Genomic DNA, 20,031 nt, shown 5'->3' on the forward strand with positions numbered 1-20,031 from the left:
ATTCTAACCCGGATCACCAGTCAAGTGGGTAATGTTTCTTTGTTTAATTGTTGTCTAACACCGCACTCAGCAGTATTCCAGCTATATGACGGCGGTCTGTAAATAATTGAGTCTGGGCCAGACAATCTAGTGATTGACATCATGAACATTGATGACTTGCTTGTGATATTGGGATGTCTTGTACTGGATACTGCTGTGCTCGGTAATAATCTACTATGTCAATAATGTTAAGATGTTGATAAATAAAACTTTGTGAATATTAGATTTGAACTGTCCTGATAAGCTCCGACGTGTAGTTTGTTTGTTTATTGTTTAACGCTGCACTCAGCAATATCCCTGCTGCATGACGCAGTCGGTAATAATCGAGTCTGGACCAGACAATCCAGTGATTGACATCATAAGCAGCAATATATACAAAAGGGATACGATGACCTGTATGAACCAAGTCACCTAGCCTGACCACCCAATCCCATTAGTCGCCTCTTACCACAAGCATGTGTTGCTGAAGACCAATTCTAACCCGGATTTTCATGTGGTACACTCAAGACTGCTGGGTAATGCATGAACCAGTCACCGGGGCCATTAACCCTTACAATCACCCACTACCTGGAACAGATGCATGGGAGGCCTAGTCTTTAAAGCATTCACTCTTCACGCCAAAGTCCCGTGATCGATTCCAATCATTGGTAGTTGGCCCACTGGAATACTGCTAAAATCAGTGTAAAACCCTACACACTCACCCATGCACCGGTTCAAAAGAACTACATTTTTAAAATATTCTGTGAAATTTATTTTTTTCGTGGAAAGTAGAAATTGAAATGTATAGTATCATGGTTGTTAGAGGAAGAATATATTGAATAAGTACAATATATAATACATGAAATTGCTACCAGACAATCAGAATAATGGTTTAGGTATATGGGTCTTCCTTATGCAGTGTAACTGTGTTATCGTGCGTGCGGTTATTACAGCTGTTTGACGGTAAGTGTAAGTCAAGAAATATGTAATTGAAACCGACTATAGGTAAATTGTGTTGAAACATAACAAAAAAACGGTTGATGATATTTCTGTTACATCTCTTGACCCGTGAAGATTCCAGGGTAGAATAGGTCTTCAGCATCCCATGCTTGCGGTAAAAGGCGACTGTGCTTGTCGTAAAAGGCGACTAACGGGATCGGGTGGTCAGACTCGCTGACTTGGTTGATGCATGTCATCGATCCCAATTGCGTGGATCGATGCTCATGATATTAATCACTGGATTGTATGGCCCAGACTCGATTATTTACAGACCGCCGTCATATAGCTGGAAACCAACCTGTTACGTCTCTTTGATAACTGTTACTTAACATAACATTACCATGCTCGGTTGAGATTTGCGTGTATAATATTTGAAGCTTATTTTTAAATTGATAGTGCATGTGACATTTTGAAAATGAGAACATGTGTAAGGGCAAACGTTGTTTACTAAGTATTGAAAAACTTGTACATCTCTTTGATTTGGAGAAAAGGCGGAAAACGCTTATTGCGTTTGATTGATATACGTCTTTATTGAGTACATGAGTTAGCAGCAAAGGCTTAAGGAGTGGGTAATGCTACTGTGTATAATATTGTCAGCAAACACAACAGATTCAGAGACCATCACATCAGTACAAACAACAAGACGGAAGAAGATTCTTGTTTCTTTTGATACGCAATGGCGGACTAGCATTTTTAAAAGGGAGGGCTGACCAAAATTTGGTAATCTCTGACAATCACCTCTTCCGGGTTCAGGGTCAACATTTAGGACGTGGTATGTTTGTTTGCTTGTTTGTTTGTTTGTTTATTGTTTAACGCCGCACTCAGCAATATTCCTGCTGTATGACGGCAGTCAGTAATAATCGAGTCTGGACCAGACAATCCAGTGATTGAAATCATGAGCATCGATCTACACAAATGAGATACGATGACATGCATCAAACAAGTCAGCAAGCCCGTCCACCAGATCCTTCTAGTCGCCTCTTACGACATGTGTTTTTTTCAAAATTTAATTTCATAATATTGTGATTAGAAAACGTCAATGCCTGAGAATAATCAGTCTCGTTTATCTGCCGAAACCGATTCCACTTGGCTTCGACTTGGCTTAAGAGGCAAGGAAAGGCCTTAATACCTCCAGCTGAGCTACTTTTCAAAGCGATGAATATGGCGCTAAGATGATCGTAACTCCCATTGTTTAACTTGGACTTGCGACGGTTGTAGCGCGAAGATGCCTACGTGAATCAAGGACACGTTCAATGCATCATGGCGGCTTCATCGGTACGTAGTCTCATCCATGCTGTAAACGTTTGACGGCTGCGGGGCAAGGACGATTCACGCATGCACACGTTTTTGCTTGAATCACCTATTACAAATAACTTTGTCGTATTGCTTTATCAAATACAGTATAAGTACCTAATCTGATCTTTGCTGTAAATGTTTAACGTTTTACGGCCGAAAAGTTTATAATTTACCTGTAGTATTACAATTACAGTCAAACGACGGCATACAAAAAAATACAAACGGGATATGAAATAGTTTACAAGATTTTTTCCACAAAAGATCAGGTTTCATAAACAGCTGACATGTCTTGAAAGTGAAACATATTCGGAGAAACATGTAAACATGCGATGTAAGCAAAACCTTTACAAATTACAAATCGGTCAAAGTAATCAACTTTCATAAGGGAATGGTCATATATTAGGGGAGGAAAGTGTGATAGCCAAAGAGTGAGTGAGTGAGTGAGTTTGGTTTTACGCCGCTTTTAGCAATATTCCAGCAATATCACGGCTGGGGACACCAGACATGGGCTTCACACATTGTACCCATGTCGGGAATCGAACCCGGGTCTTCGGCGTGACGAGCGAACGCTTTAACCACTAGGCTACCCGACCGCCTCTGATAGCGAAAGAAGGGGGCCAATATTGATCACAACTATACAGGGAAGGGGGGGGGGGGGGGGGGGGGGGGGGATTTTTACATTTATTGGGGACTGCTCGTTTTATGTTATGGAGTGGGGGCTATGGAAAAGTGCTACATGTGGGTGTGGGGTGGGGAGCATGAACACATGTTACATAAAATGGGAGGGGGGAGAATCAGCAAATTATGCTACAGTCCTTAGGCCAATCTCACCTTCCCCTCCTCTGTCATAAATTACCAGTCCCTAGTTATTCTTTCCGTGATATGTATTCCACAAGTCACACATAAATGAAACACTTTGATTTGATATACTATCGTTATCACCAATCTTGTGACCTTTACTGACACCAGTTAGCTGTAAGAGGTCATATTTCATGTTCAACTCGGACTTGTGACGGTTGCAGCCAATACTTAGAACATTACTTCACAGGGAACAGGTTTCCATTTTGAGTCCTTCTGCCAAAAGCCCGCGCGCCTGTAGGAGGAAGGCGCTGTCGGATCACAGGGTAATGCGCATGTAATTATTTTCAGGCAGATCTGTCACGTCATTGTCAGCTATAGACAACTCTTAAATACACACTGGGTAATGATCAGTCACAAATATTACATGTACAGCTGCTTCTCATTCAGGGCATCTCCCCATCAGAATCACCTTGGCTCCTTCTGGATAAAAGGAACCTCATTATATGCTGTCATTCCACTGTAAAAGTGTGCATGGTTTACGACGTCAAATGGACCGTCTCCGTGGTCTAGTGGTAGAGCATCCGCCCGGAGAGCGGAAGGTCCGCGGTTCGATCCCCGGCCGCGTCATACCAAAAGACGTTAAAAGATGGTACTTGTTGTTACCCTGTCTAGCGCTCGGCATTAAGGGGCTAAAACAAGTCATTATACTGTTCTGAGTGGGTTATTCATGTTAAACTGCGGCATGGTATCTCAGTGAGCTAGCACTATAAATCGGCATCAGTCCGGACTAGTACAAGCAGTCACACAAACACACACACGTACATGCACGTCGCTATATCAGTGCAATAATCTTGGACGCGACGTTAAACCCCATTTCACCTCACCTACCACGTCAAATGATATGACGTCAATAGTCAAGAGCGCAATAGTCTCCACAGTCAGTGTCATTTAGATTGAAATAAATCTAGAGTGTTATTAGGTTGTTGTATACAGAACTGGTCAAATGGCTCGCTATTATGTCCACTCAATATTCAATAAGATTTTACATTCTTTCGACTGAAAGTCATTTGAACTCCCGTTCAAAGACTAACGACAGTGGTAGGGCTACTGCGCTTTGTGGAGGGTCGTGTTGGACGAGTTTGTTGATATTTCAAGTAACCATTCCCATACGCTTCCTGAAAGTTCAGTAGTCACAAAACAGCACAGACATTATCATGTTTCACCACTGGTGCCGTTAGCATGCTTCAAATATATCCAGCACAACTAGTTTCGATCTTCCCCCAATGACGACACGCCCCGAAGGATCTATGCACACACAGCGGGCGTTTTCCAGTCCCGGGATGTCCGCGAAGGAGACAAACCTTCTTAACCGGCCCCCAGCCGTCAAAACATGAAGTCCGTTCATCATATTGTCCACTACAAGAATTTGACCACTGTCGTCCGTGCATATCGCCTGCAGATCGTGTCTACCATCCACTTCATAGTCCTCCTTCACTTCACCAACGGATGACATGATCTTGATGGTCCGATGGTCATCGCATACAATCACGTCGTTGTTGACGTTGGTGGCGACGAAGATGGGGCCTTGGAAGAGGTAGTTGTCGTTCCAAGACTTCAGTTGACCAATGATGTTGCCTTCCATGGACAGGATCTTGACACATGTCTCGTGTTCATCACACACGTACAAGCGGCCAGAACGGTCAATGGTCACCCCTGCTGGCGATTTGACGTTAGCTGCGATCACCTTTATCAGAGTTCCTGCCGGACTGAACAGCTTGACTGAACCGTGGCCGATGTTGTCGCCACAGTCGGTGATGACGAATGTGTTGTCGTCTGTGAATGCGACGTCCCAAGGTCTAACCACCTGTGCGCTGAGGTCACGGATAGGCTTTCCAGTCTTGTCGTACATCACACATTTTCCTTCGTGATAGGACGTGCACACCACCTCTCCGTACACATTCGCTGCCATCCCCGACACATTTTCCAGAACATTGAAGGTGCTGAAAACCTGTGGCGTCTTAAAGGCTGGATAGTTCCCTATCTCTCGAACCTCGCCGATATTTGAGGAGGTGAGTATTTGACTAAGCCGTGATGATGTCAAGAAAACTATATCGGAGTCAAAAGTCTTTTGTCCGGTGCCTCTCTGTCGGAAGTCTTCATAACTCTGTTCACAGTACGACAGGAAAGTGAGGGCGTCAAGATCATTGGACTCCTTGGTTACCGACAACAGCATTCGACGGAGATGTTGAGAAGACTGGAGTCTTTCCTCAGTCTCCCCCATCACTTCCCGAATCTTCTCCTCTTCCCGTCCTTTTTGTTGTCTCAACTGCGCCTTCATCGACGTTGCTGCTTGACGCATACATCGTTCGGTTTCGTTGACAACTGTGTCAATTCTGCACTCCATCGCTTCGAATTTCTCGTTCAGTCTTTCTTTTCGACATCGCGCTAAGGTTTCCGCCGACTTGGAAGACAATATACTCTGTTTAACCTTCCGCTCCAATTCAGCAGCGTTCCTTTTCATTCTGTGCCTCACTTCTGCCACTGTTTCGATCTCGTGATCTTGGTGATACTTCGTTAAATCGGTATGACACAGAAACAGACCACAGGGAACGCAGCGGTACGCTATAGCCTCATCATGTTCTTTACAAATCACCTGTCTCTTTCCGGCATAGATGGACAGTGGTGTTTCATTGGCCTGGCTTAGCGGCAACACGGTATGCTTTTTAGTGATTTTTAAATTTGCATGTGCTACTTGACAGGGCTTGCAGATGACCACGTTGCAAGTCGTGCAGAGGAACTGTGGGTCGTCATTCTTCTCGCACGCTTGGCACATAGACGGTTGGCTCTCCGATCGTTTCATGGTCTCAAGCAGGTCCTCGTGGGTGTAGCTTGGCGTCAAACCTTTCGACCCGTCTCGAGGTTTTGGTTGGCATGTGCGACAGTAGCCACAGATGACGTAGTCTGTGTCGACTTCTCTGTAGGTCTGGATACACTTTTCACAGAAGGTATGAAGACAAACCAACAGTTTTGGTTCATCAAAGGTGTCATTACAAGCAGAGCAGGTCAGCAGTTTCTTCACGTCCTCGACGTTCGGGCTCACATCGGTGTGTGACATGTTCCGGAGAGTGCCGAATCCTTCATTGTCGGAAAGTAACGTCGTGTCGGTGTCCCCAGCAGGGCTGGTGGTGTTGCTGATGTCGCTAGACACGTGGCCGCTGCTGCCGTATGAGGAGAGGCTGACGTTGTCTGGCGTTGAAACGGCCCCAATCGTGTCCGAGACACTAGACGTACTGTCCCGAGTCGATGTTTCGCTCATCGTGTCACCTAGCAACACAAACACACTTTCATTAGTGTTATTGATTAAAATACAACCAATACTGAAAACAACAACGGACAAGCCCTTCGTAGATGTTTAAAGTAATTAAGTTGCCTCAGATAAATGTTTTTTTGGACAGATGTGACTTAAATAATATTATGATCATAATTACGTGAATTTGCAGGTGACCAACTGTCCGTGTCAATTCTATTCCTTGCTACTGTTAGGACAATTCTGGAACTGGTGTCGATGATTCCGAGTGCTGTCATTCTAGTGAATGTTGTGATGATTGTCATCATTAAGTTAGGGTATTCCAAGTTTATATCAGTTTCCACCGAATGTGATTTCTTCAAATAACGCTGCGGGGAAAACCACCACGTCACACCAGCCAATTGGGGCTCTGGTGAACTGTTTCATAACTACACTAGGCCAAGAAGGAATGGGAAATTTTGGGTAGCAGGAAAGTACTTGCAAACAATGACCCTGATACCGACAGTTTCATTGTCACGGATGTGACGTTGTTCCGTTTATTATTGTACAGAATGTATAAAGAACATTTATGAAATAATTCCGGGTGTTCTTATATCCTGTCGGATGTTTCAATGTGTGAATTTGTGACTTGCAATGCATTTGACACAATTTCCTGTTGGGATTAATATGAACGCTGGTTTCATTCAGAATAATTCCCATGGGTCGGACGGCATCAGTACATCAGAGTATGGGGTGTTTGGTCAGTGTTTGTTAATATGTTAGGTTTTGTAGGCATGCGTCTATTGGGTTGATAATAGTGGTGTATTGCGTAGGGGTGGTATATATGCGAGTTGTTTTTCAAAGTGAGCTGAAACTAAAATTCGGAAAAGTAAAATAACACCATACTGTTCCAATTATTGCAATGTTAGCACAAATATAGCGGGGCACGGGTGGCCTAGTCGTCTAAGGCCCCTTTTTAGCTGTGCAGATTTGCGTCGCTTGGGCTCCCAAAAAAACTATGATTACGGGTTCGAATCCCGGTTCGCCCCGATTATGTTTCTAGGTTTGTCAGCACCATACCCGTGCTCGTGGGTTTCACCGAAGTGGTAAACGTCTGAGACCTGCATTACTTCGGGCTTTCCTCCCACATTAAGCTGACACGCCGTGATATAACTGCGATACTGTTCAAAAGTGGCGTTAAACCCAATACAATTTATAATGGGCCCATTTGTCTCCTCATGCCATCATCGGCCTTCTGACGTGCCACCAATATATTATACACCAACGCCTTAATTGTAGTGGATATGTTGTCAAACGGGATGTTGACAGGGAAACTATATATAACTCATTTCGAAAACAAGACGCACTCCTTATAAAAAGGTACAGAGACAGGTTACCGAACGATCTAACCCGGAAGTTGAAAGTCCAGCTCGTGGTTGATCGCACGTATGAAGCCGAAAATCAGAATGAGTGAGTGAGTTGGTTTAACGTTGCTTTGAACAGCACTTCAGTTATATCACAGCGTGTCGGTTTAATGTGGGAGGAAAGCCCGAAGTGATGCAGGTCTTAGACGTATGCAAATGGTGAAACTTACGACATGCTGAAAAACCTAACCTGAGACTCGAGTATAAAGTATTTTACGTGGTTTATATAAATACAGAACATGAACAGAGAAGGTGTAGCCATTGTGCAGCACTCGATAGTGATCAAGTATGCCCCTGCTGGCCGGACGATTGTGACGTAATAATCATGGCACTTAGATTAGCATGTGGCCAATGTACATCCCATGCCATTGTCGTTCGAAAGTTTAACTACTTCCATGAAGTGTGGGGGGCACAGGTGGCCCAGTCGTCTAAGGCGCCGTGATTCGATGTGCAGAGTTGCGTCCCTTGGGCACGCCAGAAACCTATGACTGTGGGTTCGAATCCCGGTTCGCCCCGATTATGTTTCTAGGTTTGTCAGCACCATACCCGTGCTCGTGGGTTTCACCGAAGTGGTAAACGTCCAAGACCTGCATCACTTCGGGCTTTCCTCCCACATTAAGCTGACACGCCGCGATATAACTGGAATACTGTTAAAAGCGGCGTTAACCCAACTCACTCACTCACTCCATGAAGTGTGATTGCCAACAACTGAAGAGCCAAACGGGTCAAGCCGACATGAAAAGGATTCTTGTGTAATAAGTTTGACTCTATTTTTACTGATACTCGTCATGTGACTATGTGTTTCTCGGCAACCACCAGGCTCATTTAGAACTGAGAGCACGCCTTCCCCAAAGTCTACTTCCTGGTCTTATATGGTCCTAAGTGCATTACTCAGATAATTATCAACCATTTTTACCCTGACAGGGCCCCTCACGCTCTTCACGCTTCAGAGTGAGTGAGTATGGTTTTACGCCGCTTTTAGCAATAGTCCTGCAAAATCACGGTGGTGGACACCAGAAATGGGCTTCACACATTGTACCCATGTCGGGAATCGAACTCGGATCTTCAGCGTGACGAGCGAACGCATTAACCACTAGGCTACCCGACTTCAAAAGCGGCGAGGCAGCCTAGTGGTTAAAGCGTTCGGTCGTCACAGCGAAAGCCTAGGTTCGATTCCCCACATGGCTATGTGTGAAGCCCATTCTGGTATCCCCCCGTTGTGATTTTGCTGGAACATTGGCAAAGCGGCGAAAAACCATACTCACTCACTTATAATTCGAATCGAAGTTGGCGTTGTCTGAAAGGGTCACGTGACAATGGGCCAAACTGCGCGTAGCTTTCTGTAATGTGTATTACTGCGCTTCTAAGGTAATAATAATTTTGTTAATTACAATCCCGTTTACACGAAGCTGAAGAAGACAGCCTCCGTGGTTTAGTGGTAGAGCGTCCGCCCGGTGATCTGTGCCATCGACCTTTGGCTCTCCGGGCGGACGCGTTAAAAGGTGGTACTTGTTGTTACCCTGACTGGCGCTCGGCATTAACGGCTAAAACAAGACTGATTGGCTTGGAGTCGGTGTCCTCCCATTTGTTAGACGTCCCAATAGTTAGACAGCTTATAACAACACTTTAAACGGCTGAGTGCACACTAATCCAAACAAAGCAAAGCAGCTTTAAATAGATACTTTACTATTATACTAAACATTTAATGACACTTTACATTTGAAAAATTTTATACAGTTTGTAACAACACTTTGTGATAGTTTTTGGTAATGTACACTTAACATTAATAACTTTTACAGTTTATTTATCCCAGACGAAGCTAGTGTCCACAAACATCTACTCTCTTTTACGAAGATTGCTGACAAAGTTCACTCTGGTTTCATCTTCAGGCGGATGGTTATGTTCCGACTGATTGCGAAGAAAGTCACCGACAGTCGTACATATCCCATTGCACGTCTTGACGACACATCTCCAATGTGTGCAGGTTTGCCTCTCGCGGTTTCTGTTGTAAATATATCCATCTAATATCAACTGCTCACTTCCACGCCGAGAGGTGATGATGTACTCTACTTTCCTTAAACCAGCCATATCGATACTGATAATGATACGTACCCCAAGATCATTTTTATTTGTTTGATGAGTAGATAATCTAAACTGAACTCCTTCAACTGATCATAAAGTAAGACAATTAAGCTACTCCATAGTTTACACAGTTAATCTCATGCCTATTGAATCTGTGCTGAGAGTAAGGTAATTTAGGTTGATTAAACGAAATTGTAACATATATACTCACTAAACTGTGAGTCCCCTATCCCTACTCAGTACTTTAATCTAATTAGGACTGATCCATTACACCTGTAGGTATATTCCCTCTTTGCCTAAATGAAAATGTCTAACAATTGGGACGTCTAACTAATGGGATATAACCTTGGAGTCAGTATACTGTGTCTGAGTTGGGTACTCATGTTACACTGCGACATGGTATCTCAGTGGGATAGCACAATTAAATCGTCCTTAGTCCGGACTAATACAAGCACACACACACACACACACACACACACACACACACACACACACACATATATATATCAAATGTACGCGACGTTAAACCCCATTTCACCCCACCCCGAAGTTGAATAGGAAAAGAGAACAAGATGTCACCAGGAGACCTAACCTACAACTTAACAAGAAGACGAGGTGGCTTACCTGTGCTTAGGGGCACCCGCGACTTACGTAGCAGTTCCCAGATTAACCACACGAACACACATTTCATACACAAGTTTTCAACCGTCTGTTAAAGGCAACAATCTGGGCTGCTATCACGACTACGTATAACGCCCAGGAAGTGCAATACTTGTGTTGTCCCGCGCTGTGTTAACATGGCCGTGGATCAACAACAGCAGTCTACTGCCAGTCACACAGATATTATAAAGGATTTTCTCTTTCATACACATTCCTTTGAGCGTAACGAATAAGGACGCTTCAAATCTACATAAAGCTGAGGCTATGCATAACAACGTGCACACGTCACTTTGGGCGTGGTTGAACTTGTGTGATAACCCGTGAACATTTTTGATAGCTCGTCTAATGGTCCATGCAATGCAATGCAGTTAGTCTATCTTGTTTTCGAGCGAAATGATACAGGAATTTATTTTGTGGGAAAAGCGTCTACAATACACAGGGCCCCTTTACTTAAAGTGATATACGATGACCCTTTAACATTGAGTATGGTTTTACGCCGCTTTTAGCAATAATCCAGCAATATCACGGCGGGGAACACCAGATATGTTCTTCACACATTGTACTGATATGGAGAGTCGAACCCGGGGCCTCAGCGCCACGAGCGAACGTTTTAACCACTACCCCACCACCTTACATTGAGCGAGTGAGTGAGTGAGTATACTTTTACGCCGCCTTTAGCAATATTCCAGCAGTATCACGGTGGGGGACACCAGAAATGGGCTTCACACAGTGTACCAATGTCGGGAATCGAACCCGGGTCGTCGGCGTGACGAGCGAACGCTTTAACCACTGGGCTACCCGACCGCCCACATTGATTATAAACAAGTCGTCTCGAAAAGGGAAGGGGGCCCGGATGATTTGTCGTCGCGAGTGAATGCCTAAACCGCCTTCCCCGAGAGAACATACATTCTATAAAAGACTTGGTTGATGTACGTCATCGTATACCAACACACGCAGGTTTTATTAAGATTAGGGGGCATGGGTGGCCCAGTCGTCTGAGGCGCCGCGATTCGCTGTGCAGAGTTGCGTCCCTTGGGCACGCCAGAAACCTATGATTTTGGGTTCGAATCCCGGTTCGCCCCGATTATGTTTCTAGGTTTGTCAGCACCATACCCGTGCTCATGGGTTTCAACAAAGCGGTAACCTGCATCACTTCGGGCTTTCCTCCCACATTAAGCTGACACGCCGCGATATAACTGGAATACTGTTAAAAGCGGCGTTAAACCCAACTCACTCCCTAACTATTTTAAGATTACCCTCACGTTGACGTAATCCACATTGGCAGGCATGTGTGATCGCAAGATTAATTCCAAAACGAACGCAACGGAACTCGCATTTTTGCTCTTACTTATTTTGTATAAGGTTAAATATATATAACTCTCTAAAAGAGCCATCGAGTTTTAAGGGACCCCCAAGGCTCTAGAGAAGAAAGGGGGGTGAATGGAGGCTGATAGAGATGAGAGAATGATGGTGCTGAATGGTTTATTAAATTATGCTGTGTGGTCTGTGCGAGACGCCATGCAACTGGTATGTTATACTCGTATTAACATTATAGTATTAGCCGGCCTGCTTACATGACTGGTGTGAGGCTTAGTTTATTAATATGTATCTGTTACACCAGATTGAAGGCTTTTTATTGGCTAATTCTAAGACGTGTACATGACAGTTTCGTTGGCAAATAGCCGAAGCTTAAAATACCTTGATTGTTGATTCACAAAGAGATTAAAGAAGGCTATATTTAAGCTTCCGGTAATCTGACACATAATATATCCATGCTCTGGTCCGATGTTCTAAGCAGCTGATAGCTGATGTGCAGGGTTTATCCTGATGTTGCCACCACACTACAGGGGATTAACAGTTACTGTGGACAAGCACACGAGTCATGCCAAATAAAAAAATCATACCAAAAGTTACACTAAAGTGGCCACCAACCAGATTCTCTCAGGGGGACGCTTGCCTCCAGACAAAAGAAGTATCGAGAACAAGAACACCGCTTTCTACCCGAGAAAGAAAATCTTAGCTAATATCGAGACGCCAGTAGAATACTAGTATGCTGATTCGGTATCTCACATCATTGGACTTTAGTTATAGGTGGAGCCTATGTCGTATGTGTTGTATACGATAACTTTACTTAAATGGCATGAATGATATGAATCTGAAGAACACAAATATTGACATTATAAATTAACATTGTCCATTTTAAATGATAGTAGTTATATATGATTATAGTTCTGTGGACGTGTAGCTAATGTGTTTGATATCTATAAAGACTGGCTATGGGAGAAATTACTTCAAAATGGTATTAACGGTTGGATTTGTACACCGTTAAACATGTGTTTAAATATAAAATTATGTGATATGGTTAACGGTTAGATAAAAGATCCTTTTCGCGAGTGATGCCAGAGTACGACAAGCGGAAAATTTATTTTTCTCAATTTATCGAAATGATCTAAAGTCATCTAAATGAAAATCAGTGTAAGGGCTGCTGTCTACCCGCTGGCGAGGATAATACATTTCTGTATGTTAAATTAGTACTTCAGCTTTGTGATGATATTTCGGCGAGAGTCCTGATGTTCACAAAAGTCTATTGACGCTGCGCATCATTGCTGCATTAAATGGAAATTATCAGTTAACAGTAATAAGAGTAAAATTGTGATGTTTGGGTCTGGGGCTTCTAAAGGTGTAAGTCTGAAGTGTTTATGCGTTGAGAATGAACTTGAAGTCGTTAGTGATTACAGTTACCTTGAAATTAAGCATCACGGGATCCGGCGCCCATTAAGTGCCATTAAAGGTTTGTCAGAAAATGGTTAAAAAACAATGATTTCTTTACTAAATAAAAGCGCGGGATGGGGTAGCACTAGAAATAGTGAACATTTTGACATTACTAAACCACAAGGATACAAATATGTGCATCAATCACAATCATGACACCCAACAAGCCTAACAAATATATGGATGTACACTCAACCGGGAGTGGGAGTGCTCTTTTATGATACGACAGGCACTACTCCATGTATTAATATCACAGAGGCCTGTAAGTAATCGAGTCTGGACCTGAAAAAAAACGGGTGATGGAAAAAAATCAGTAGGGTTTTGCGTGAAGGAGTGGGGTTTTACGCTGCTTGTAGCAATATTCCAGCAGTATCAAGGACATCAGAAATGGGTTCACATATTGTACACATGTGGGGAATCGAACACGGGCCTTCGGTGTGACGAGCTAACGCTTTAACTATAAGGCTACCCCACCGCCCGCTATTACCTAATCCTAACTGGGAACACGGTGCCTTGTATGGCTTATATATAGCTTACCCTATACTACCAAAACACAACGGTGTATCATTGGGATACCGGCCCAAATAGATAAACAAAAGAGTTTGTCTGGGCCCTGACGTCACACCGTCCTAGGCGATATGTCGATCATTTGTTTGTTTGTTGTTTAACGCCGCACTCAGCAATATTCCAGCTATATGACGGCGGTCTGTAAATAATCGAATCTGGACCCGACAATCCAGTGATTGACATCAAGAGCATCGATCTACGCAACTAGGATTCGATGACATGCATCAACCAAGTCAGCGAGCTTGACTACCCGTTCCCGTTAGTCGCCCATTACGGCAAGCATTGGTTGGTGAAGACCTGTTCTACCCCTGATCTTCACTGGGCGATATGTCGCCCTACTGGAGGGATGAGGTCTCGCATGTCAAGAAGTAGGAATAATTTGAAACGAGAGAAGAATACATTATTTACTATGAAAGCGTATTAGCGCCACAGTCTAAACAAAGTATCATTTACGTTGATGACAGTATCATCTACATAGAGGACACTTACATCTACGCATATGATACTTACATCTACGTAGAGGACACTTACATCAACGTAGAGGGCACTTACATCTACGTAGAGGATATTTCCATCTACGTAGAGGACACTTACATCTACGTAGAGGATACTTACATCTACGTAGAGGACACTTACATCTACGTAGATGACACTAACATCTCCGTAGAGGGTACTTACGTCTACGTAGATGATACTTACATCTACGTAGAGGATACTTACATCTACGCAGAGGATACTTACATCTACGTAGAGAATACTTACATCTACGTACATGATACTTACATCTCCGTAGATGATACTTACATCTACGTAGAGGATACTTACATCTACGTAGAGGACACTTACATCTACGTATCTGGATACTGAGACACTGAATATCAATAGTATACCTGATTTGTGTATCTGGATACATGGACACTGGATATTAATGGTATATCATATCAATAGTATACCTGGCTTTGGTATCTGGGTACTGAGACACTGAATATCAATAGCATAAGTGATTTGGGTATTTGGGTACTGAGACAATGTATATCAATGGTATGCCTGGCTTGGGTATCTGGGTACTGAGACACTGTGTATCGATAGTATACTTGGCTTTGGTATTTGGGTACTGAGACAGGGGATACAACTCACCGTCTTTCTCCGTGTCCTCCATTTTGGGGCTGGACAGCTGGACGATTCCCAGTAGAGAACAGGTCCACTTCAACCCTGCAGTGAGAACACAAGTGTCAACCGTCTATCACCTAGCTTTTTCACCTAGGTTTTTCCGGGAACTAGCAGAACATTTGAATGAAGCTTTTAGTTTCGTCTTCCCGGTGTGACGGGTGAATCGATAACAGTCTGCCCTATTATAGTGCTGCTGTTGACTGCACACTACGTGGTAGATACATACAGTTGGGGCGATGTAAGATTACTTGCGTGGCGTGAACTTACAGGACTTCTGTAAAATGTATTTGGTTGCCTTGCTTGTAGACGGGTACAGTAAGGGGTGGGATTTGGCAGTAGACGGGTACAGTAAGGGGTGGGATCGCAGTAGACGGTTATAGTAAGGGGTGGGATCGCAGTAGAGAGGTACAGTAAGGGGTGGGATTTGGCAGTAGACGGGTACAGTATGGGGTGGGATTTGGCAGAAGACGGGTGCAGAAAGGGTGGGATTTGGCAGAAGACGGGTGCAGAAAGGTTGGGATTTGGCAGTAGACGGATGCAGAAAAGGTGGGATTTGGCAGTAGACGGATGCAGAAAGGGCTGGATTTGGCAGTAGACGGATTCAGACAGGGCTGGATTTGGCAGTAGACGGATGCAGAAAGGGCTGGATTTGGCAGTAGACGGATGCAGAAAGGGCTGGATTTGGCAGTAGACGGGTGCAGAAAGGGGTGGGATTTGGCAGTAGATTGGTGCAGAAAGGTTGGGATTTGGCAGTAGACGGATGCAGAAAGGGCTGGATTTGGCAGTAGACGGGTGCAGAAATGGTAGGATTTGGCAGTAGACGGATGCAGAAAGAGTTGGATTTGGCAGTGGACGGATTCAGACGGGGCTGGATTTGGCGGTAGACGGATGCAGAAAGGGTGGGATTTGGCAGTAGACGGATGCAGAAAGGGCTGGATTTGGCAGTAGACGGATGCAGAAAGGGTGGGATTTGGCAGTAGACGGGTGCAGAAAGGGCTGGATTTGGCAGTAGACGGATGCAGAAAGGGTGGGTTTCGGCAGTAGACGGGTACAGAAAGGGATGGCTTATGGAAATAGTTGTGTTCCTGTGCCTGGGTCCGTTGTTTGTGGGTTCGAATCCAATATTCGCCCTGATTGTGACACATGGTCTGTGAGTTACACAAACGGTAAACGTCAACGACGTTATAGTAAGAACAATGTATATACACGTGTGTTGTTATAATGAATCAATGCCAAAATTTATATTGTAAATAAATTTACATGTTTATGGTCCTTGTAGGTGAGGTGAAATGATTATTGTGTTTATCGTCACGTTTAAGATTTTGGCACTAATATTGCAATGTGCATGCACAGTAGTGTGTGTGGCTGCTTGTACTAATCCCGACTAATGTTGGTTTAATAGTGCTAGTCTACTGAGATACCATGCCGCAGTCTAACATGAATACCCCACTCAGACACAGTATACAGACTCCGAGCCGACCAGTTTTTGTTTTAGCCCCTTGATGCCGAGTGCCAGACAGAGTAACAACAAGTACCATCTTTTAACGTCTTTTGGTATGACTCGTCTCTGGGTGGACGCTCAACCACTAGACCACGGAGGCGGTCTGTTGTCCTTGTAACGAAATAATGCATAGATATACATGTGTATTATTTACAGTCCGGCCAAGCGACAGCGAAAACGAAAAGACATTGGGAATTTGAACACATTGGCCTCATAGTCACCTCCTTGTTCGCTTTATACGTCCGGAGACAAACAAGTTCAGTTTCTAAATGAATCACGTAATACATGATTACCCCACTTACATATATACTGAACAAAAAGGTAGGGATCAGTATAGATGATGGCTCAATGACAAGGCACACAAGGCAATAGTTAGATCTGGATCAACACTTGACAGGGGACCCGTGAAAATCCGGGGTAGAAAACCCCATGCTTGAGAAACTCATGCTTGTCGTAAGAGGCGACTAACGGGATCAGGTGGTCAGGCTCGCTGACTTGGTTGGTGCATGTCATCGTATCCCAATTGCTTGGATCGATGCTCATGATATCAATCACTGGATTGTCTGGATTATGACTCTGTCATCTAGATGGAGGTTGCTGAGTGCGGCGTTAAACAACAAACAAGCAAACAAACAAACTTGACGGGGCCTGAGTGGGCGTCAACACCGGCTCAGTCAGTCAACCAGCATTGCGTATTGGCTGACGGTGATCCTGGGAGCAGATACTACGAGCGAGTGAATGTTGTTTAAAGCCGCGGTCAACAATATTCAAGCGATATCCCAACAACCCGAAAACATGAGCAACGCTCCATGCTGTCGGGGTACGATGACACGCAATCAGCCAAGCATCCTCGAGTGTCCAGTGTATTTTATATCTATTATATAAGGTTAAATACCCTGGACCCATTTGCTCCCACAGCTTCGTTCAGGGTCCGATTCGGTTGGTTTAACTGAAAACGTAGCCATCCAATCAAAATCTCTCAAGAACGAGATGAGTATTGTGCTGTATTATAGGGATAGGAGAGGTCAGATAGTTACATCACGTCAGAAACGAAGCTGTCATTGCGAATGCGTCCAAGTTAAACATCGTAATAGAAATAGAGATATAAGGGACTGCTATTTATTCGGGTCTTACAGCGAGCAAAGGGTGCTGGGAACCTACTGATTTTGATCGGCTTGTGGAAGTTGGAATAACATGAACATTTGAAACGAAAAGGAGAAATATGCAGTCGATATATGTTGTTCATTTGATATCGCTTCCTTAAAAGACTAGTCCAGAAGACTAGTTGAAACTTTACTTTACTACTTTACTAGTCGTCTGCGGGTAGACCTACTTGAACAAAACAAAAATGTTTACTATGTTTACATTTGCTGTCAATTTTCTTCAGTTCCGATTTGTAGCAAATTAAAGCCTTGAGAAATGGTTCAGAATCGTGTTCTCCGTGATGATACACAGGCAGATGGCAAAAGTCCGGTTGTTATACATTTGTAACATAAGCCATGAACTCGACAATACAATACAATTGTAATCATATTTTTGAATTCAAATGTTGCTTACCAGGCACTTAGCCTATAGTTACGGTGTCTTGTATGGAGGGGGCACGGGTGGCCCAGTCGTCTAAGGCGCCGTGATTCACTGTGCAGAGTTGCGTCCCTTGGGCAACCTATGATTGTGGGTTCGCATTCCGGTTCGCCCCGATTATGTTTCTAGGTTTATCAGCACCATTCCCGTGCTCGTGGGTTTCACCGAAGTGGTAAACGCCTGAAACCTGCATCACTTTGGGCTTTCCTCCCACATTAAGCTGACACGCCGCGATATAACTGTAATACTGTTAAAAGTGGCGTTAAACCCAACTCACTCACACTCTTGTATGGAAAGTGAAACTGACGTTCATCTTCTGACTGAAGGTCACCGATCAGGCATATGTATTAATTTACATTCATTACTTAACTGGATGCATCAACGAAGGCAAACGACCCTCGTGATGCAAACTACTTATCCTGACATCAGTATTCATCCTTGATATTGCTGACCATCTATTAAGACATGTTAACGCAGTAATGAAACATGGGTGCCGTACCTGAGTAATAGTTCTGCTCAATGTCGGACATCGAAATACTCTGCTCAATACTCAATACTCGTACACCGATCCGTTACAGTAGGTCCTGCAGGAGACTCTAACACAACCAGCATCCCCCTTCATGTATCCCAGAAAAGTGGAATTAACAAGAAGATGCTTGAAATATTTCCTCAAGTCCCCGGAACTCGTCTTTCCGGAAATAAACTCTTGACCTGTCAATATACATGTGTCGGGGGAGGACGTTCGTGGTTGTCGTACTCAATGGCCTACGTCAGTAAGCAGATGCTGTTCTATGGGGTTCTATGTAGCAAATTTAATTCACTAGTTTCTTCCACTCTCTGTGTCTACTTTTACACAATTTCGTTCAATTTTAAACACTGCCGAAAATTATAAATGTTAGTTTATTAATTGTTATTTTTTTTTATTATTACAAATAAACATTGATATCTCCATATTCCCAGTGTTCCATAGTAAATCGGCGTACACATTGTAACCATTTTGTCCCAAAGTTGGTATCAGTGTGGTGATGTAGTTCTCTGAGAAAAATATATACTGAGTTAAATTAAAACTTTCACATTTTTAAAAGTAATTCTATATATGATATACAACGGACAAATGTATCAGAGAAGGTAATTTTTAATCATTAATGTCCAAAGAAGGATTTTAATTAAAGGTGGTAACCATAATTTGTTCCAAGCACCTACGGTATTCGGTAATAACATCAGCAGTTTAAATCATAAGTCCCAAGCACGAGAATCTGATGGCACACAAGTTCAGTAGTGTGTATGGCCACCATGTGCGTTGACAACTGCCACACAACGCCTCCGCATGGACCTTGTGATGCTAGTGAACACATAATTGGGAAGACGACGCCATTGTTGCTGCAAAATGGTGCCAAGATCTTGCAAATTCTGTGGTTGGTTCTGGAGAGTGCGCAGACTTCTGCCAAGAGCATCCCAGACGTGTTCGATGGGATTGAGGTCGGGAGACCTTGACGGCCAGTCTATGACGTTGACTCCCGCATTCTGAAGGAAATTCCTTGTCAAAATTGCTGTGTGGGGTCTGGCATTGTCGTGTTGGAAGATCAAACCGGGTCCATGTGCTGCCATAAAAGGCAGAAGTTCTGGTGCCAGTACCTGGTCGCGGTAAGCAGCAGCGTTGAGGTTGCCATGGATGACAAGAAGCCTGGAACGTGCAGTGCCACAGAAAGCACCGCACACCATGACACTTGCGCCTCGAAATCTGTCAACTTCCTGTACACAACACTGGGCGTAACGTTCATGACGGCGCCTCCACACCCTCGCCCTACCATCAGCAAATCGAAGATTAAATCGGGATTCATCACTGAAGACGACTTGATTCCAATTGCTCTGAG

At 43.8% G+C, this 20,031-nt stretch overlaps 1 protein-coding gene across 2 annotated transcripts; it reads right to left on the reverse strand.

The window, feature by feature from the left end:
* Positions 1–1,495: 1,495 nt before the first annotated feature.
* Positions 1,496–18,791, reverse strand: LOC139469695 (tripartite motif-containing protein 2-like). Of its 2 annotated transcripts, XM_071251977.1 has the most exons (3): positions 18,657–18,791; positions 15,043–15,117; positions 1,496–6,438 (listed from the first exon to the last, which is right to left on the reverse strand). In XM_071251977.1, the coding sequence occupies exons 1-3, from the start codon at positions 18,685–18,687 to the stop codon at positions 4,349–4,351; spliced, it is 2,196 nt and encodes a 731-aa protein (XP_071108078.1). In that variant the 5' UTR covers positions 18,688–18,791; the 3' UTR covers positions 1,496–4,348. The 2 variants fall into 2 exon arrangements, with proteins under 2 accessions (XP_071108078.1, XP_071108161.1); XM_071252060.1 differs by lacking the exons at positions 15,043–15,117; positions 18,657–18,791 and adding an exon at positions 10,531–10,753.
* Positions 18,792–20,031: the final 1,240 nt, after the last annotated feature.

This window comes from Haliotis cracherodii, unplaced genomic scaffold (assembly GCF_022045235.1).
Source record: "Haliotis cracherodii isolate W230 unplaced genomic scaffold, xgHalCrac1.p SCAF_1, whole genome shotgun sequence".
Taxonomy (NCBI): Eukaryota; Metazoa; Mollusca; class Gastropoda; order Lepetellida; family Haliotidae; genus Haliotis; species Haliotis cracherodii.

Bases quoted from the DNA above. Each gene is read 5' to 3' on its own strand.
- LOC139469695 (XM_071251977.1), bottom strand. From the start codon at position 18,687: ATGTCCGACATTGAGCAGAACTATTACTCAG. The intron at 15,118-18,656 runs GTACGGCACCCA...TTCTCACTGCAG, and splicing joins TGAGCAGAACTATTACTCAG to GGTTGAAGTGGACCTGTTCT. The intron at 6,439-15,042 runs GTGAGTTGTATC...TTGTGTTGCTAG, and splicing joins GGAGGACACGGAGAAAGACG to GTGACACGATGAGCGAAACA.